Raw genomic sequence first — 22,257 nt, 5'->3', positions numbered from 1 at the left:
TCATATGCAGTAAGTCACTATGAACAAAACCATCTGCCAAATACCATAACCATAACCTCCTCTGAGGACTTGCAGTTCTGGCCTATGCAAGTAAAACCCAAAACATCAATGTGCAACTGGCTTTTATATATCAGCATAATCACTGTCCAATAATAGTCATAAAATCGTAAAAATGCTACACTGTTGCATGAATTTGTTATGAGCACACCTACAGACTATATCACAACCTTCAAAGGCACTGTTTTGGGTGAGACCGTAAATGCATTTGCTTTCTTTGATCACTAGAGGGCAAACCAGGTGTGAATGTCATATGACGCAACAGTAGTGAAAGTGAAACCAAATCACTATGTTTAGTCCACATAATCTCGCATACAGACAGATGGACAGACAAAATACATCACACCTGGATAATGAATTGGCCAACAACAAATAACAAAGAATACTTTCTGATACAAAATAAAAGAGAAAAAATGGTAAATGTCCAATACACTATCAAATCATGCCTGATTACACTCACTGTGCACTGTGATGTTGACAGAATTACTCTGCTCTCCAGACTCAGACTGACACCAGTACACTCCACTGTCTGATGGAGATGCTGAGCTGATGCTGCAGCTGGATCCTGTTTCTGATCTCCAGTCAGTGGGACACTTTGATTCTCCTCCTCTGCCTGTGAACCACCTCAGTCTCCATCCAGTAGAGTTGCCCTGAACCCCACAGTTCAGGGAGAGAGGCTCAGATGTAAAGATCTGGGTCCAATTTGAATGGATGCTCACAGAAGCCAGAGACAAACCTGAGACAGACAGCATGGCACACAAATTTAAATTTAAATCATATAAAAACTGCTGGACTATAGGTACTCTGTTAGACACCCTGCTTTACAAACAATGATTTATATCCGTGTTTCTTAACAGGTTTCAAAAGTGGGTCGCAGAAACGTTCTGGGTGGGTCGCTGAGCTTGTGGTTAAAAACAAATAATAATAATAAATATAGCCATAAGCGGCAATGGCGGGCCCGAGCACCTGCGGGCCGCAACCCGTGACATGTCGGAATCCAACAAAGCACCGACGTGGTGCATTTGTGAAATGTACATATTTGATGCGTGTGCTATTTGTTTTTGTATTTTATTTTCTGCCACATGTACTTGCCTGGCCAGGTGGGGGCGCAATGCAAGGCAGGCCCATTGGGTGTCATCGTAATCATAATATATATTAACCTGAGAAATTTCAGACCATTCATTTTAAGCAAAGAACATTTCTGATACACTTTTTGGTTGGCCAGATGGTGGCGCTATGTTAGGCATGGAAATTACATATGTGAACATCATCACAATAATTTTTTACCAATTTTCGCAGCAACAGTATTAAATTCAGACCATTTATTCAAAGCATAGAGCATTTGTGGCACATTTCCTGCTTGGCCAGATGGTGGCGCTATGCCAAATTTCAAATGAATCTGACAAACCGTCTAGGAGGAGTATGTTCAAATTGATCATGTGACATCAGTATAATTGTCATTCTTTCTGTTGCCAGTTGGTGGCGCTATGCCAAACATGCATTATGGGCATGTGAATATTATCATTAACATGGTCTTCAATGACCTGTGACATTTAAAACATTTCAAGCCATGCATGGTGATTTATGACACATTTATTGTTTATATGAAAGGGTATTAAAATTAATAATTTGGCCATTTCGTCAAATTACAACATATAAAAAAAAAACTTCACAATTTATAATCAGGAACATCTCGGCATCATGTATACCAACTTTGACATGAATCGGATCAACCGTCTAGGAGGAGTACTTTAAAATGTATCATGTCCACAACGCACAAAATCTCAATTACCTCACTTCCTGTGGGCTAATGGCATGTTAATACAAAAGTTGTTTGTTTTTGGGAGTTACATACACCCACCAAATTTGGTGTGTGTATCTAAAACTATATGCCAACCACAAGTCACTGTGACGTAAGGGGGCGCTATGGAGTTCCTGGGCAACGCCCGGTGCCAAGCTTTTATCCCTGTCTATTCACTGTACCACTTGATGTGTGTGCTAAATTTCATGCGTTTTCGACCATGTTAACCACCTCAAAATATATGCCAACCACGGGATCAGTCACCTAAAGGGGCGCTAGCGAGTCTCTGGGCCACACCCGAGGTCAAGCTCTTGTACCTAACTGCGTTGCGTGACCAGAGGTGGACATTACTTGAGTACATTTACTCAATTACTGTACTTAAGTCGCTTTTTCATGTATCTGTACTTTACTTGAGTATTTCAATTTTGTTAAACTTTTTACTTTTACTCCAGTACATGTTCAGGCCAAATATCTTACTTTTTACTCCACTACATTTTGTGACAGCTGAAGTACAGCTTTTAGCTGAAGTTCCTTTTGGAAAAAAGACTGTCCAAATAGGCTACATGTGTACTTACATGTATATTTTCTATTAAGCGAGCTAGGCTTTAAATAATGGTGTTGCCTAACCTATGCTATTGTGATTTCCACTATTTATTGTACCTTGTTGACCCCTTTTCACAATATTCATGTTACCATAACTAGCCTCTTGACGCCATCGAGCAAATGATAGACAATGATAGACAATCTGACACTATCAAACACCAAAGGGAACATCTTGATTTGGTCCGAAAGTGTAAAGCATTCAACAAAGACAAATGTGGTTACTTTGAAGTATCACATTAGTTTGTTTTTAGTTCTTTCTACATACAACAATTATTAGCTGATTTTGTCCTTGGGTGCATCCGAATACCCATACATCAAAGGACAGGCAAGATGGCTGCCCAGTACGTCCGAAATGTATGCTTACTACTCGCTCGCCTACATAAATAACGTACTAAATTGACGGTTGAGTAGTACGTTCTAATTGAGGATTTACACGCGCAACTAGCATCCTAGCTTAGTTCGCCCCGTTACACTTGGAGGAGAAATTCTCAATGAATGCCTATGTCTGTGCCGAATCATTTCAACAATAGTAAATGCAACTGTATTAGTCATAATACATTTCAGGACTTTTCATTTTGATACTTAAGTACATTTGAAGGCAAGTACTTTAGTACTTCCACTTAAGTGAAAATGTAAAAGGAGGACTTTTACTTTTACTGGAGTAACATTTGACCATGTGTATCTCTACTTTCACTCAAGTACAGGATTTGTGTACTTTGTCCACCACTGTGCGTGACACCTGACGTGTGTGCCACATTTCAAGAGTTTTCGACCTTTTTAACCACCTCAAAAACAGGAAAGCTAAAAAGTAGAATAAGAATAATAATACTGAATAATAATAATAATAATAATAATAATAATCCTTACAAAAACAATAGGGCCTTGCGGCCTTCGGTGCTCGGGCCCTAATAATAATAACTAGACTGCATTTCCGGCGGGAACTGCGAAAGTGTGCTTTCCCTGGTCCGGTCACCAACGTGAGCAGACAGTGACATACGCTATGCTGAACCTGGCTTGATCCAAGCATTCTAACAGTGCCTTTCAGTGTTGCAGCAGTGGCAATACCTCAAAAGCTCTATTCAACTATTGCCTTGCGGGGTGAATGCAGTTCGTTGGGTTTTACCTGTGGCCTGCCTTCAAATTTAGCTTCTATGACTAAAATCAAATCAATAAAATAAAACAACAGCAGTGATTGGCTGCAAAAATAAATAATGTCACGCGTCTTGCACCTCTGAAACTGGGCTATCAGGTAACCTAGAGAAAAATTAGAAATTATGAAATATGACTAAGGCATTAAAATGCTGCTTATTTGTCAGGATACTTTTTCACTGATTTATTTTAAAAATATGAGCTATGAGTGTGAATGTTATATATTCCATCCCCTAATTCTGTTTTACTAGTTTATTTGACAAATAATCTATATAGATTTGCTCTATAAAGACCTTATGTCTGTTTGGGATTGTTTTGAGAGCCTATTGATGTATCTCAGAATAAAGGAATGTCCACAACATTAGTGATGTTTTTTTGTGTCTGTGAATGTATTTTACTTAACTCATTGAATGTAGCTGGATACTCATGAACGCATGTCTCTAATTGCCACAAAAGGAGTAATTTTAGCAACACCGTATTTTGTGTGGCCCATAACGACCCAGTGGATCATGAAAACGTGCCAAAATTCACATTCCTTGCTTGTTGTTGGTACATTAATCCCATTCAGATTGGCACTTATATGTGATGTAAGAGTTCAGTATAGGTTTAAGGTCTGGGCCAGGGATTTGACATTCTGTGACTTCTTCATTGAGGGCTTGCTTAGCAGCACTGTCCGCTTTCTCATTTCCCCTCAGACCAACATGGCCTGGGACCCAGCAAAAAACTACACTCAAGTTCTGGTTCTTTAGACGTTCTAGTTGATCAAGCTCAGCTTTGGTTGTACTTTTTGCGTGACATTAAAGCCTACTGGAAAGATTTTTAATTGCAATTTAATTTAATGCAATTTACTTTTACGATTAAATAAAATTAATTTATCCCTCTCACCCATAGTTTTCTATTTATTTACAAATGTACATAGGCCTACTGTAATTACATTTATACATAGTTATTCTACTGATCTTCATACTATTCATCCTGCACATAGACTTATTCTTACTACTCTTATGATGTTGTTTCTGCACTACAATGACACTGTTTCCACAGTGCACATAGCTGTATGTTATGTACATATCTGTTATATATTTGTCATATTGAATATCCATAATTATTCTGTTTTATTATATTCTGTTAATACACCGCATATATCTATATTATTATTTCTACTATTATACTGTTACTGCTACATACATTATTCTACTTATTGTATGAGGTAACTGCTAATACACTGCACATATTTATATTTAATTCATATTACTCTAAACCACCTTCTGTAAATCAACTGTATACTACTGTCTACATTGCACTATATTTCTTGACCTGTCTCTGTATATTTCATCACCTTTCTATACTTTGCATCACATTGAATGCATACTGTAGGCTACATGAATCACAGCTAAGATCTTTGGTTGCTATGAAGGCCAGTCGTTCTAAATGGATGGATGCTATGGCCAAAGGCCAGTTCTATCTCTGCCGTTGTCAAGCGGGCATATCCTAACCTTATCTTATTTGAAGCATCTCTATTTTACTTAGCCTACTTATATACAGCGAGTCCCATTAAGAAGTGGCCACTTCATTCACTTACCGTGATCCACGCAGCAACATTATTAAATTAATCTGTCACCATATGCCTATGCCAACGTTTGCAAGGAGGAGAACATTTTAATTTGATTCACAATGAAACGTTACATTTAATGCACATGTTGACAATGAGTAGGCTAGTTTTGGTTGTTGTTGGTGGGGTTACTGCATCCCTTAGTTATGCCTACAATGCAAAATTGTTCCCTCGCGATTGTTAGCTCCTGCTAGCCTGGCTAGCGCCACCACTTCTCAATGAGACGTGGTCTGGGAACCAAACGTTCAGCCTACTTAGCCTACTTATATACAGCGAGTCCCATTAAGAAGTGGCCACTTCATTCACTTACCGTGATCCACGCAGCAACATTATTAAATTAATCTGTCACCATATGCCTATGCCAACGTTTGCAAGGAGGAGAACATTTTAATTTGATTCACAATGAAACGTTACATTTAATGTACATGTTGACAATGAGTAGGCTAGTTTTGGTTGTTGTTGGTGGGATTACTGCATCCCTTAGTTATGCCTACAATGCAAAATTGGGTGCCACGGATGTCTATCAAATCTGTCTGTGCATAGCTCATCATCGTCTTGCTTTCCCCCCTGTTCTGTGATTGGTTCCCTATCTCAGGCGAAAATTTGCTCCATGGTCTCCAGGCTGCCTTAGCAGCGTGAATCAAATCGCGCGCAAGGCAGCATGGGAACACCCAGGCTAAGCTCCTGCAGACGCATTTCAAAACATCGCAACGTGAAATGCCACCACAAAAAATTGTTCGGTCTTAGTGAGTTAGGAGTCTTCGCGACTTCTTTTAAGCTGTCACAGACTCAGGCGCTACTTTTATGGCTAAAATGCTTCCTGAATTACTCTTAGTAAAAAAAAATAGGAGTCCTAAAGTTACAAGTGACGAAGTTACGAGTGCAAGCATCTCATATCAAATGACCATGGCATTACGCTAAACAACATAAATCCCAATTAGCAACATACATCTCCTCCCTATAGCTAGCCACACAAGAAATTAATGATACTAAATCTCTGCTTAGCATGCTTCTCCCATAGCTTCTCCGCTTAGCATTCTAATAACAGAAGGGGCACATTTATGTTGACCACTACAACATGACTCATTATGTCTGTAACGTTAACTGTATAAAACACTTACTTTCATAAAGGACGCACACCATACAGCACATACACATGGAAACCGATATTTTAGGTTCTTGGCCACAAACTCAAAACGTGTCTCTCTGAAGCCCTGTTCTAGAATCTAGGGCTGCAGCTATCGATTCTTTTTGTAATCGATTAATCTAGCACTTTATCGATCGATTAATAGGATAATTTTTTTTTTTGCATTTTTAAACAACCAAAACACATAATGCATAGCGAAAATGACATTGCTGTAAAATGATCAAGCAATTAGCACAGAGGTATTTATTCTAACTCCAACATTAGGCTACAAAACTAAGCCCATTTATTGCAATTTACCCATTTAGTGTTTTTAAGTGTCAGTGCCATCAATTAAATAATGTTCAAAATGCTCTCTGTAAAACTGCAGCCTCTTGTGCATGACTTAGCTGGGCGAACAAAGCTGCCCATACTATGTTGTGAAGTGCTGGGAGGGAGAAGAGGGAAAGCAATTTAATGTATTAATGTGTAGCCTACAACAAGATTCATGCTGTAATCTAGACCTGACATCAACATAAATATCTGTTTTATGTAGATTTCTACACCTGCAGCATTTACCATTAGGCTACTAAAAAATAGCCTACCATTAGGCTACTAACAAATAATTTTACCATTAGGCTACTAAAAAATAATTTCTGGGGTGAGCCTATTTGCTATGGTAACCTAGCAACCTGTGTGTGTGTGTGTGCACGGGTGCGGTGCATGGCACAATGGAGAAGTTTGCCTCGAACGTCGACTACTAGGCTGCAGCCTTCCATGCCGCGGTCCATCCCTCCAGTGAGCGTCGTCAAACAGTAAACGTCATTGACAGCGCCACAGTTTGTCTGAAAGAGCGACAAGATACTTGAGGTTGTAAGCTTTTTTCTTAATAAATTACTATTTTTACAACTGTCTTTCTTCCCCCATTATGTGATGGTGTGAACAAGCCCACGCCATTACACATACATCAGTTTGGGAAAGATAACATCTGATAACAACCCATAAACATAAGTTATTGTATTTCTAAGCATGTAAGTGACTGTAAACATCCTTGAATCCTCACTAGGGTAAGAAATGTAAATTTACAAAGACACCTCTGCCTTTTTGATATGTTAGTGTTTGATATGTTTAGATGACTGTAGAAAGGGAATTTGAGTTATCTCTGCCATTCATGCAACAGATCTACTGTAACATGGTTAGGCTATACTTCTCATTTCAAGCAGTGAGAATAACTAAAATGTTGCTTTTACAGACAAAGATCGTAGCCATTATTCTCAAACTATTTGCATTAAGTCTACACCACTGTAAGTGGAAGGAAAGGCAACCAGCAATGATGAGAACCATTTAAAGTCAACATACAATTTCACTATGGCTATATTTTACTATATTAAGTGACCTTTGGCATTTGGGGCCTACATTGTCCCATGAGCCATAACTGCAACCATTATAGTGTTCTTTTAAGCCTAGCTCAGTCATTATGCCATACCACATCACCGCCTGCCGTGTAATGAGCTGCACTGAACACATGAAGATCTATTGAGAACACCAAATCCATATTTCCTGTTATTTTGGTGAAAGTAATGTAAATGTAGTGTAATGCCTTACAATTCAAGGACAGTAATATTGTAATGTAACAAATTACTTTGAGATGACAGTAACAAGTAATAAATAATGCATTACGCTTTTGAAGTAACTTGCCCAACACTGCTTACTGTATCTCCAATAAAGTTTGTTCATTTTGGACCATCTGATCTTTTTTCTGTGAGTGAAAGTGCTTAGTGTAATATCTTTAAGAAATTTGAAGAATAGCTAATAAGTGTCTTGCTGTGCACATAAACACTTACACAGCATTACATAATGTAGACCATTACTTCATAACCTAGTCTAGCCATTGTCCACTAGCTTGTGCTGCATTTCAAAGAAGAATTTCCATTAGGAATAGACAAACAATCAAGTTTCTTCGCCAATCCCAGTTCCACAGTTATTTATTTAGCCTTAATATTGATCAAAGATGAACCCATGGGCCACACAATATCAACACATAGGTAAGTAACATACAGGTAACGTCTGCACTTGTTCAGGCTACATTGACAAGTCAATTACCTTTTGAATGATGGTCAAATTAATCACTGCATTGATCTGGGTGTTCCGTTCCTGCAATTTACCTCAGAGTGACAATTTCACAGATTGAGTGACAAGAAAGATACGACATCATTATCACATCCAATTAGCATCGAATAAACAACTGCCCACCAATCAGACACATAAACATCCATGAAATTACGTTTTTTTTATCGTCTGTTTCTGAGGATATAACGTAACATTGATACAGCGCAACACAGGCCCATTTCCATTGATCTAGTAGGCTAATAGGTTGTAAGATACATTAATACCAAACATCGGTGTACATGTGTAACTCTTTTATTGTCAAATCCTTGATTTTAGCACTGTTAGCTCCAAAGACGCCGGCTTTTACAGCGTCCAACCTCAAGTATCTTGTCGCTCTTTCAGACAAACTGTGGCGCTGTCAATGACGTTTACTGTTTGACGACGCTCATTGGAGGGATGGACCGCGGCATGGAAGGCTGCAGCCTAGTAGTCGACGTTCGAGGCAAACTTCTCCATTGTGCCGGTGCGTGAGTGTGAGGGGTTCTTTTTTAGGCATACTGTCTTGCAATTGAACGTGAATAAGTTTACTTACTTAAAAACATCAAAGCTAAACAAGCTATCATGACATCGCTACAAATACAGTATGTGATTAAAATCAGCCAACATCAATGTAGGCTATAGGCTACGTAGATAGATGATAGCATAGGCTAGATAGATTGATAAATAGCCTAACCTACTTTATTGACGCTTGGTGAAACAGCATGGAGTGGATATTTAGGTTCTGATGCTTGTTCTTTTCCTTTTTGAGTATGTAATGATCCCAAAACTTTACTTGAAAACTTTAGACATTCTCTGCCAATTATGGATATCTTGACTCCGCCATTGCGCCAGAAATTTCAGAATGTACGATTCACCATAGACATAATATATATATGTATATTATGCCTATGCGATTCACGCGCTAGTGGTGTGCTTCCTGAACAACGGTCCGTGTGGAACAATCAGATCCCTGCGCGTATAGTGCGTGTCATAGAAATTTAACGAGGCTTCGAGGCAGGGTTTTTGCCTCGAGTAATTTTTGTAATCGAGTTATTAGAGTAACTCGATGAATCGTTTCAGCCCTACTAGAATCTTTGCTCTGATGGCTGTGTTGCTAGGCAACATCAAGTAAACGAAATCAGAGCCATATAAAGGTTACCTACCTACATGTTGGCCAGTCACATTCACATGGTGAAAATGTGTATTGGTAAACACACAACAAGAAAAACTCCAAGCATACATTTGACAATAAAATGAAGGGCTTTCCTGAAGGAGTACACCTGAAATCTTTTTGAAATTCTGGGGCAATTAGACATTTGTAGAGAAGAACACCAATGGCTGAAATATAAATATGACTTAATGATGAAGGAAAAATAGTAAACAAAGAAGTTCCCCTAAATGTCAGAGTGTCACGGCATTCTGATTCTTGGCAACTAATGACTGTGTATGTTGATTGCCTGATGTCATTCAGGTGCTGTTCAATGGTGCGAATCTTCAATAATCAATAGTATTCAAGCTAGAGCCTAAAGCACTTCCAGGGATTCGAACTCTCAACCTAACAAACACCAGCACTAGGCATTATCCCACTGAGCCACTGACAATCCTACATATTTGGCAGTCACATTCACATGGTGAAAATGTGTGTTGGCAAACACACAACATCAAGAACATTCCTAGCATTCATTTGACAATAGAATTAAGGGCTTTATAAAAAAGAGTACAGATCTGAAAATGTGCACTGCTAATGGTATCCACATAATAATGGTTGTATGGTTGTTCTCCAAGGGAAAATAAATACTCATATAGGAATATAGGTGATATAGGAGAAATGGGCTGAGTGGTCGAACTTTATTGGTCTACAGTATATCTCTGAAATGGAAAAACATTTCCAAATTCTTTGTCCTGATAAGTTTTGTGAGGCTTTGTCTTAACATTGTCTGTGAGAATTTTGGTGAAAAATTGATCATTTTTTAAGCCTGTGAAACTTTTTATAATGTTTGGCTTTTCCATGAAATTGTGTCAAAAGTAAACATTTTTAGACCATAAGACCAGGGCCAAAAAGATGCATCTGAGTTTAGAGATTAATATTATGAAAGAATTTTGAGTCTAGGTCAATCTGGTAAGGAGAAATTAGCATAATTAACTTTTTTCCAACAGCGCCACCTTTGGGTGCAGTACCCCAAATTTTGGGTTATGGGCAGAGGGGGGTACTGGTAACCATACTTGAACATTTGAAGAGTTTTGGAGTTACGGTTTAGGCTGCAGTATGACTTTTACAGAATTTTGGCCAAAAATGAACGGTACAGAAACAATAGAGGTCCTGCAGCTACGCTGCTTGGACCCCCAATAATAATAAAACAGTATCGGCAATAAAAATGCTACCTTATCAGAACTAATGTTGCACTTTTATTTACTGTAGGTAGATAGACATTATTTGTATGTTAGTCGTTGCCATGGACATAGACAATGTCACAGGTCATGTTAGACATCATTTTGGTAAATATGGCAAAACAACATGACATATTTTTAGTATGAATTCACTTATGTTGAGGACAACAAAGGACAGAAACCCCAGTGTGTTGTGTGCAGTGAATTGCTGGCACATGAGAGCATGAAACCATCAAACGCCACATGGAAACAAAGCACCCTGTCAAAGGCAAACCTGTCATGTGCTTTGAAAGGCCACACAGGAGTTGAGGACGCAAATGTGCCTAACAGCAACATGTTACAAACAAGTAGAGGCACTTTACATGTCCTACCTTTTAGCTCTCCGCATCAGTTGGCTTAAGCGCTTAAGTATGGGTTACGACTTAATGACCATGGGAAATTAAAGGTCCCAAGGCCAGACCAGTTAAGAAACACTGGTTTAGATGACAACTGAACACTGATGAGTTTATATCTCACCTGTGATCCAGAGAGGCTGAGGTTGGCTGAACTCTGTGTGATAGGCTGGCTCTCCTCTCTCTGCTCTGCACACATAAACCCCTGTGTGTCTAAGAGCAGCAGGGCTGAGAGTGTAGGAGCCTCCAGCTCCTCTGATACTGTCTGAGAGCATCTCTACTGAATATGCTCTGCTTTCATGTGAGATATATGTCAACTCAGGCCTGTAGGGGGCAGTCTTGTACCAGTGGAATCTCCAGCCTGTAGTGGAGCCTCTAACCTCACAGCTCAGAGTCACTGAGTCTCCTTCAGTCAGCCAGGTCTGTGAGAGGGAACTCAGAACTGCCTTGGCTTTCTCTGTTTAAGAAGAATAGAACGTTGGAAAATCCACCACAACAGCTTTTACAACTACACCGTAGTAAACCTGCATTATGTTTCTGATGCACAAAAGTCCATTATCTCTCACATTTTACTATACTATATATATATGTGAAAATGTTTTGTCAGAGAAGCTAATATTTGCACAGTGTAGTGTCAGTACACCTGAATCATTTGAAAAGACAGAAAAGTAACACAGTTGCACAGAGTTTAAACAATATAGTCCAAAGACCTTATCCAATACAGTAAGACATGCACACTTTTACATTTGACTTTCAGCTAAAATGTTCTGTGTTCTGTGAAATGTAAATGTGATGACCAAATTAAAAAGTAATTAAATACATACTGACCAGAATAAATTGTAATACCAACAGCATCACTTTCTTCTGATGGTTTCATATCATGTTTTCTTTTCCCTTTACATGTATAGCGACCACTCTGGATTGGATTAATTTCATAGGCGCTATAACGGTGAACTCTCACTCCATCCCTGAACCATCTGTACTCCCAGTCACTGATCTCCCCACTCCTTATGACACATCTGAGAGAGACCTCCTCAACACTGAAGAACTCTGTCCTGTTTGATTTCAGGGTAATGATCGGTTTTGGCCTTTCTGTTAGTGAAGTTAAGATTCTGAATTATAAATATTAATTTACCTGAATCTTAAGAATAAAAGTGTGCTTTATTAAATGAAACTGCAGTACACTCACAACCTCTTTTAAATCTCCGTATGTCCTTGTTATCAAAAAAACTGACCTGTAACTGTTATCTCAACTGCACCACTATATTGAGTATAGAAGACTGGGTCTCCTCTCCCAGCTCTGCACCAGTACTGTCCTCCATCAGACACTTTAACAGAGCTGATGCTGTAGGAGTTTCCATTAGTCTGGTTCACAGGATCAGAGGTCTGTGTGTCTCTGTACCAGTAGAACACCAAACCAGAGGAAACACCCAACTCACATGTCAGAGTCACTGAGTCTCCTGTGAAGAGCTGGTGGTCTGGACTTAATGTGAGTTTGGGCTTTGAGTCTAAATAGGATGAAACAGAATCATGTTCCGCTAATGCAACATCTCAACATTAGAAATTATGCAAAAGAGAAATTATCAAACATAGTCGAACATCATCTGAGGTCACTCACTCAATCATAGTAAACCTACAATTGACAATTTTCAAATATAGTCAAATATCATGTCACTCACTCACTCCAAATCCAGGTCAAATTCATTATCCCACCAAAAGGGAAAATGCATTAAAAACACAAATCAACATACAGTACTGTAAATACAACATTAAAGATAAATACAGGATAGATCAGAGGGACAGATAACACAAGGTCACTACATGAGGCAACAACACACACACACACACACACACACACACACACACACACACACACACACACCTTTAACATCAAGAGTTATTCTCCTGCTTGGTTGTGATGATGTGGGTCTGTGTCTCTTCTCCCCCTGACACCAGTACTGGCCCTCATGAGACTCAGCAGATCCTCTGATGGTGAAGGTGTTTCCCTCAGACACTGGGGTTCTGCTGGACTCCTTATACCACTTATATGTCCAGCCACTGAGAGACTCTATCACACACTTCAGAGTGACGTTCTCTCCAGTGAACACAGGATTCTGGGGCTCTACAGTCAGTGTAGCCAAAGGCAGCTCTGCAGAGGAACACATGGAGAGAATGAGGAGCAACTTTGTCAATGAGTTTTAATAGTATATTATTCATTCACCCGACCTTGGAAACCTATGATGCTCTCACAGTACATTTATGTTCATGATTTCTCAAGATAATTGCTGAGATACACTTCATTTTGATATCATCATTGTTGAGATGGACTATTTGCAATATGATAAAAAATTCCACATTTTTTGACATTTACCATTTGTATCATTCATTTTGTGTTTGTGTAAGCAACTTACTCTCAGTGTAAGCACTGGCATACATGAATCTGTTGGGTTAAGGCAAATGTGAACATGTGAACAATGAGAAATATAATCAGTGTAGCTGTATTCACCTCGTACACCGATTGATAGAGGGTCACTGCTCTGGGAATAATGTGGTCTACTGTATCTGAATCCATCACATGTGTACAGGGACTGGTTAATTTTATCTGGCAGAGTGATGGTGATGGTTTGATTGTTCTTATGGTTAACTGGATCACCGGGATGACCAGTAATGTTCCAGTTATATGAATACCAGTCTGTGTACTCTGCTATGTCACACCTCAGAGTGACCTCATCTCCAGGGTAGTATGGACCCTCAGGAGACTCTACAGTTACTGTAGCTGTGGACAGAGCTGTGGAGGGCAATGTAATACACACAGATTAGTTTACTGATTGGCTTCTATTGTGTGAGTCAAGAAACATTAAATGTGTAAATGGCCATTTAACAAAAAACAAACATCATTTACAGATCACTGAATAGCAGAAAAGGAGAAAAACAAGCCTACAACACCCTCTCCACACACACACGCACACACACACACACACTAGTTACCTTTGAAAGTAAGAGTTGTTCTCCTGCTTGGTTGTGATGATGTGGGTCTGTCTCTCCTCTCCCCCTGACACCAGTACTGACCCTTATGAGACTCAGCAGCTCTTCTGATGGTGAATGTGTTGGTGTCCCCCTGAGAAAGTCCATCTCTGTCCCCGTCTTTATACCACTTATACTTCCAGACACCCTCAGGCTCAATCTCACACTTCAGAGTGACTTCCTCTCCAGTGAACACAGGAGTCTCTGGCTGCACACTCAGTGTAGGTGTAGGCAGGGCTATGGGGACACACACAACACTGATTAACATCACATGATAAAGGGGTGTTTTAATTGAACTTATATTCAGTTTGTCTGCAATTCTCAGCAGACTGTATTCACCGGTGACACTGATAGAGAAAGATGTACTGCGCTGAGAATTCCTCGGCCGACCTCTACTCCACCCTTTGCATGTGTGCTGGCCAGCATAGTAAGGGAGAGGAATGGTGTTGGTCTTCCTGTTCTGTCTGGATATCTGATTGTCTTTGTACCAGGTATACCAATACCAGTCTGTGTACTCTGCTATATCACACCTCAGAGTGACTGTCTCTCCAGCATAGAAGGGAGGCTGAGGAGACTCTACAGCCACCGTAGCTAAAGGGGGATCTGTGGAGGCAAATTACATGAAACTGAAGAAACATTATTTCACATTTTTAACATGATATAACATGTCAGAAGATATGTAACTGAGCACATTGTATCATCAATACTATCGCCTTTAGGCCATCTGCTGCATGAAAGTGTAAATGTCCGTTTTACCGCATACTGTATGTCATGTACAGGTTGTCATAGACACACTCTTCAAATACATGGTCGATATCCAAAGAGAAAATCAAGAGATTACATACACAATTAAACTGAGAGATTTAGACATAAATAATTACACACTCAATATGTACTCACCTTTAACTTCAACATATGTTATTTCACTCATCTGTGATGATAGATCTTTCAGCTTTACCTGACACCAGTAATACTTCTCGTAAGTCTCAGCTGTGATGGTGTGTGTGTTCTCGTCAGACTCAAACAGAACATTACCAGACCAGTCCTCATACCACACATACTTCCAGTTCCTGTCAGACTGTACTTCACACTTCAGAGTGACTGTCTCTCCAACATACACAGGACTCTGAGGCTCTACAGTTAGTTTAGGTGTGGGCAGAGCTGTGAGAACAGACAAAACATGAATAAACAACAACACCACCCCAAAGAGACATGGGCACTGACATGGAAAATCAGCTCTCTATTATTTTACTTCTTGCACATCCAGTGGAGGGAAATGATTATGGTTTACTTAAAGTGACCAAAACTCACCTGATACTTGCAGTTTCACTTTCTCATTCCCTCTGCTGTATATGTCACTTTTGAGACCCTGGCAGGTGTAGTCACCACTATGGGACACATGCAGAGGCTGTAGTGTGTATTCATTCTTGTCACTCCAGCCTACTCGTGGGTAAACCTGACCATAATCTTTACGCCAGTTGAACCTCCACCCTGACGTGTCCTGTCCCTCTATGTTGCATCTGAGAGTGACAGACTCTCCAGTGTAGAACTGTGTTTGGTCAGGATCCAGCACCAGAACAGCTTTGGGAGTCTCTTTGTAAATCACAGGACAGACATGACATGAGGAGAACCTGATGTAAAAAAGCCTATACACTGTATGGGTGAAAGCCAAATGAGTCTAATCTGTGATGCTGTGAGGATGATGTGAACATTTAAGGGATATAAGGGAGAATAAATGGTAACATTCACTTCAGAGTTTACGGGCCATATCTTGGTGATCTGAAACGCTTGGTCAGTGGCGCAATTTAAAGACATTTAGGAGTGTGCCCAGTCCACATTCAGGGTGATTTTGTTATCAAACATTGCATCGGGCGCATTATTAAAAAGTGTTGCTTTTCTGTTTCTTAAACATCATGGGTGTGTTTTGGGCATAACATCCTTTAAGGCAGTGAGAGTGACATATGTAGTTCCCTTTTTACAGCAAGCCGCACAACTTCAAACAGTGCATTGTATTTTGCCAGTCAGTGGCACTGGGTGGAATCTGCTTGCATGCGAGACCGTGTATTGAACACACGGATTCCACTAAACCTTGACTTACTAAAACCTGTTTGTGACTGACAGTGTATAGCCTACATGCATTCTGCACTCGCCTATTTTTTTAACTCAAGGCCTCACCATGGTCTTATAGTCAACGTCAAAACAGTTCTTCAGAGTTATTTACTTTCACTATTGACTGACAAGGGGTTACAATTAAAAACGTAGCCTGAAAAAAGCAACATTTACCCAAACTAGATGTACCGCAGAGTGGTACAAAATATGACCGCCGCCCAGTCCAGAACATTTCTGACTGTACACCAGCAGAGTTTTCTGTGAATATCTTGAGAACCGTAGGGCCTAGGATGACCAATTTTTGCGTCAGTTTGCCTCCAGGGGTCATGTTAACCCATTCCATATGCACACATGTGCATAAACAGATATTCACACACACACATACATTCACAGTAATCATGCGTATGACACATACACACACAGGCATATGTACGCATGCATGCACATGCACACACACAGGCACACACACAGGCACACCCACAAGCACATGAACACACACACACACACACACAAACATAAACACGTACACGCACACATGCACACAATTCAAGAATTTCTCAGAATTATGAACAGGCAAGATGGGGGTGGGGTTGTATAAAATGTATTTTACATGTGAAATCTATGAACTAATCATGTTTTGGTACTTGTTGTCTAGTAGATACCAGTGAGAATTGAGTGTGCATAATGCAATTCAGTGAGACCGTTAGAATCATATATGCCTTTCACCTTTTGTTTTTAGCCAGCAGCCAGACCAGCAGATACTCTGACTTTGCTGAATTACTGAAGCTAAGCAGGCTTAGTTAGTACTTGGATAAGAAACCTCCTTGGAAGAGAAGGTTCCTGCTGGAAGTGGTGTTGGTGGCTGGCAAGTAGGTGACACTCTTCCCTGTGGCCAAAAGCCACCAAACAAATATCAATCCCAATGTCCTATTGCAGTGACAAGGACACTGTACTGCAGGAGATGTTTTCCTTTGCATGAATGTTAAATTGAGGTCCTGACTCACCATGATTGTTAAAGAACCCATGGCACTTATCGCAAAGAGTAGGTGGTTCCCTGATTTGCTTTATTTATGTACACATACTGTACATAAAGACACACACACATGCGCACACACAAAAACACACACACACACACTACACATGCACACACACATACATGCACACACACGACACGCACAAACACGCACACAAACACCTAAACACACATACACACACACACATGCATCCACACATACAAACACACCTACATACACAAACACACGCACACACACACAAACACTCACACACAAAACACATATACACAAAAACAACCACTCTGCAGACACTCAATTACAAACACACAAAAAAGGAACAAAGTAGGAAATGAACACAATTTGACAAGCGTGACTTATTTTTATGGAAAAAATGTGCTGGACTGGGTGGCGGTCATATTTTGTACCGCTCTCCGGTACATCTAGTGTTTTGTAACACCTGCTGCCATTTAATGTGTGTAATTCTGCACCAACGATGGTGAAAGAATTGAGAGGCACACAAGCTCAAATGAATCTCACCTGCAGCACGTCCTGAGTAGGAACACAAGATCAGCACTAGAACACAAAGACACACAGATCTAAGTTCCTCAGAGTTCTTCATACAGTTCTCATGAGAATTCCGATATTCACCAATCAAACTCAAGAGTACACTTATACGTGTGTAAATGAAAGTAAATATACTTTAGTGTAATCATCAACTCCCCTCACCATGGCCATCACCAGAGTCACTGCTATTTCACTACATCATTTACGGTAATCACTTTGCATACAAACATGCATAAAGTGTTCTCTCACAGGCAAAAGTGCTCTCGTTGTGCATACCCTTGAAAACAATTTATTCTACAGGTACAAACCATACAGTTACTATGTCTTTCAACATTCAAAATATGACAACAGCATAGATTTTACAGTTTCATACTTTTGATAAATAGTTGTAAAGTTTTGACTCATGTTTCATTTTGCAAAAGTATATGTTAACTGTGTGTAGTGTTTTGCCCTGTTTTGTGCTTAAGGGGAAAAGTGTAACTATGGAAGTGAAAAGTGAACGCTGTCCTTTTGGAGCTACACTGTAAACAATGTTAGTGTGCTGAAGAAGAGAATACCTAGACAGTAAAGTATAGCGACTCCTACATTTCTTCCATTGGAAGGTTCATACAGTATGTTGTTATGTTGTTGTGCAATTCATGTTTGTAATATGTTTGTTCCTGTAATATACAGAAGTTTCCTAAGAATATGAATCGTAGTTTGATAAGTAGATGGTTGTTGAATATTAGTCTTAGGATATGCCTATGAAAAATATGTGAAAATGTATTTTATATAATTCCTCTCCTGAACAGAAATTGCATAGTTAACCTAGTATACCACAATATTCACACTCATACACAGAAAAGTTCAGAGACGGAAAATTCCAAAAACACACACACACAGGCGTAACTCACCAAGCAGCAGGCCCACAGGAGAGAGCTCCATGCTGTGTGCTGTTCAGTTTCAAAATGACTGAATTTCTGAATGATGGAGATGGTAGAGTGTGATGAGAGAGGAAGAGACTCACAAAAGTCAAACCACCTCCTTCCTCCTCCACAGAGAACATGGGGTGGGGGGTTAAAGAAAGTGAGAGACAGAGAGAGAGAGAGAGAGAGAGAGAGAGAGAGAGAGAGAGAGAGAGAGAGAGAGAGAGAGAGAGAGAGAGAAGATGTTGCATGCATGTGAGGAGGCATGAGAGTGTATGTGGGAGTGGAGGTATGGCAGAAAACAGAGAGAAACATTCATTCATTCACTGCAGATCAATTAGTATAGAAGTAGCAGTACTGTACATATTCAACCACCTTTTTCCCTGACTGTCAGCCTCTAAAATATCTTAAAAGGTCTATTTCTTCAGCATTAGCTCATCAGAACAAAGCAATAATGACAGAAGAACAAATACCTGTGAATGTGAATAATAGAGGAACTGATTAGTGAAGGTTTTACAAGGGTTACCAGAGGAAACCTCTACAATCACAATAGTTAAATGATCAAATCAGATGCTACCATTAAGGACTTGTCACTGTGTCACTAGCAGTGCACAGAATCACACGTCAGCCCTGCTGAAAGTCAAAAGTTTGTGCCCTGTGTGGCAGGGGTCAAAAAGAGGAAGGCCTGAGTCTCTCATATCACATACCAAGATGCACATTGGTTTCACATTATTGGCCTTCTCTTTTTGTTTTGACATTTTTTGCAAATGTCGTTCTTCACCACGGGTGTATTACTTCCATATATTTGGCACATTAAGAAGGAAAATGAAATAAATAAAGAAACTGTACATTCTGGTGTGCTGCTGATTGAAGTTTTTTCAGTGTAATGTCATGTGTTACTGTATATCCTGTACACGCCTGCATCTGTGAAAGAGGAAGTAGAACCAATAGACCTTTTAAGAGCTGCTTTTTTCAGACAAAAAGCCACAAGGTCTTTAAAATAGGTGTTGACACGGGTATGAACTTGTACTTCACCGGTATGAACAAAAGAGTTTTGCCTTTGTGCTTTAGGTGTTGTTATTTCAGTGACTCAGCTAACTTTGAAACAAATGTAAGATAAATAGATAACAAATAATGGGGTACCTCCTTAATATTTTGAGCATGGATGATTAGCAGTGCACCAAAGGTAATACAGTTTTTCACAATTGCTAAAATACTAAACCCAATACTCTGAGCCAAATGCGGAGTTGCCTGAATACATTCCTTGAATCAATCACTCCTTTGTCAAAACCATAAACAGTTTTCACATACTGTATAAAACACAATTTGCCCTGTGATGCACTTGTGATGCATAATGGTAACCAAAAGTCGCAAAAGGTAAACACAAAGAAAGCACATATGGCATACATTAAACACAACTCAAATTAATCACACTTGTTTCAAATGATGTAACACAACCAATATACTGTAAGCTAGTTCAATTCAGAGTACAAACAGGTTGTTGAACAGTGCAGGTTGGACAGAAACTGTATTTGAGGCATTAGAGTGTATTTTAGGTTCTAGACTGTAATGTACTTCTCATTTTCAGTACTGAAATGCCTGTTTTCCATTGTACAGTTTTACACAATTGCTAAAACACATTTCTTGAAACCTTCCACCCTTTTATCAAAACTGTAAACACAAACCCCCATTTTCAATATGTTATTTCTATTGGATTTACAGTAGATGTTGAATGAAATCTTTTTTTGCTTTTGTTTTTGTAGATGCAGAATGCATTCATTGTAGTGTAAACAATGGCAATGTCTCCTGGAGCTATGCCCTACCAAGCAGACTGCATTTTCCATTTTTTGATGTAATGTGTAATGACTGCTCAGTAGTGTTTCATTTTGACTGCTTTATTAATCATCTGAAGACATTGTTTAGTTTTGAGCACAGGTGCATTTGATATTTGGGGGTTGTGTTGTACAGTTTTGAGAAAAGGGTGGAAGGTCTCAAAAAATGTCTTTTATCAATTGTGAAAAACTGTAAGGCCTCAGAAAGTGTCTGCAGATTAAATTATATCAGTTATTTAGTCTGGATCCATATACTTGTTTTTGGTTAAAGTTTGAGATATCAGTTATTTAGTCTGGATCCATATACTTGTTTTTGGTTAAAGTTTGAGATATCAGTTTTAATGTAATGCATTAATTATATCTACTTGACATTGTTTGCTATCAAAACTAGTATTGTATTGTGTCTCCAGAGCAATAGCAACCTCTCTGCTCATGTGCTCTACAGAGGAAATGGTTGATGAGCCACAGAACACAGAAAATGAGTGAAGAAAAATAATGAATGAATGAATGAAGTCCCATGATGCGTCTGTGCTGTGTACTGTGGACCATGACAAGACTGGAAACACTGTGATGATGAGAACACTTACATACAGTTTGTATCTACCAAAGTCAACCTGAAGCAGGACTAAAAGGGAAGTGAGCACTGTCCCTTTAAGAAGCAGAAAACTGACTTGAACAGCGGTTGAAGTCACTGTGGTCTGTGACTTCAGTATAGCTACATTAGTCTCATTGCATCTGAAGAGTTCAGATGCAAAACCCTCTAAATCCGTCTGACCACGTTTCTTTTAAATGAGCATTTAAAATCAGGCTCCTATAGGTTTTTGCCTATAAATCGATATTTCAGACCAGGAAGAGAGTGGTATTTAGTGGGTTTTGAAGTTAAATTATTTGACTAACGTATACTATGTGTGGAGAGCATCCACTCACCATCTTTATCTAATTTTTGACGTAGGTGGCATTTAGAGGCTTTTGCACCTGAACCCTTCATCTACAGTTCTTTCAGAGCTAGTTCACACGTGTGCTAATGCGTGCTCATTTATTTGGTAGCTGAGTGTTCATAAGGTTCAGTGTTTCACAAAGCCTCACTTTGCCCATATGCCTGTATTTGCAGTCCTGTGCCTTCCACACTGCATTAGCACGCATGTGAACTACTGTAGCTCTCACACTGCAGATGCACTAAAACTGACGCAGCTTACATTGACCACAGTGACTTCAACCTCTGTCCACACCAGTTTTCTTCTTCTTAAAGGGACAGTGCTCACTTCTCTGTTAGTCCTGCTTCATCTTGACTTTGGTAGATAGTACAACACTTAACACTCTTACATTTTGTGTACGTGTTCTCATCATTACAGTGTTTCTAGTCTTGTCATGGTCCACAAGACACAACATACAAGCATCACAGGACTTGAGTGTAATGCAGTTTGAAAATCTATCAAAAACTCACTCACCCACTTACATTCTCTATATATCTCATTTATCATTCATATCATGTCTATCTTCTCTTATTTGTATAGGAGGCTATGTACAGTATTCATGG

The 22,257-nt window shown here is 39.4% G+C and overlaps 1 protein-coding gene across 1 annotated transcript in view; it reads right to left on the bottom strand.

Moving 5' to 3' along the window:
- LOC121689382 (titin-like) overlaps positions 1 to 19,005 on the bottom strand; it is a 309,974-nt gene extending 290,969 nt beyond the window's left edge. Inside the window, exons 1-12 of the mRNA XM_042069129.1 lie at positions 18,877 to 19,005; positions 17,957 to 17,992; positions 15,609 to 15,890; positions 15,198 to 15,458; positions 14,637 to 14,900; positions 14,262 to 14,534; positions 13,780 to 14,061; positions 13,156 to 13,422; positions 12,509 to 12,781; positions 12,102 to 12,365; positions 11,398 to 11,730; positions 518 to 793 (exon numbers count right to left, since the gene is read on the bottom strand). Coding sequence (XP_041925063.1) covers positions 518 to 793; positions 11,398 to 11,730; positions 12,102 to 12,365; positions 12,509 to 12,781; positions 13,156 to 13,422; positions 13,780 to 14,061; positions 14,262 to 14,534; positions 14,637 to 14,900; positions 15,198 to 15,458; positions 15,609 to 15,890; positions 17,957 to 17,992; positions 18,877 to 18,907 — 2,842 coding nt within the window. The 5' untranslated portion in view covers positions 18,908 to 19,005. The remainder of the gene's footprint in view (positions 1 to 517; positions 794 to 11,397; positions 11,731 to 12,101; positions 12,366 to 12,508; positions 12,782 to 13,155; positions 13,423 to 13,779; positions 14,062 to 14,261; positions 14,535 to 14,636; positions 14,901 to 15,197; positions 15,459 to 15,608; positions 15,891 to 17,956; positions 17,993 to 18,876) is intronic.
- Positions 19,006 to 22,257: the final 3,252 nt, after the last annotated feature.

Source organism: Alosa sapidissima, chromosome 18 (assembly GCF_018492685.1).
Source record: "Alosa sapidissima isolate fAloSap1 chromosome 18, fAloSap1.pri, whole genome shotgun sequence".
NCBI lineage: Eukaryota > Metazoa > Chordata > Actinopteri > Clupeiformes > Clupeidae > Alosa > Alosa sapidissima.
The sequence above is the reverse complement of the archived record's forward strand: the minus strand, read 5'-3'. Positions and strand labels throughout refer to the sequence as shown.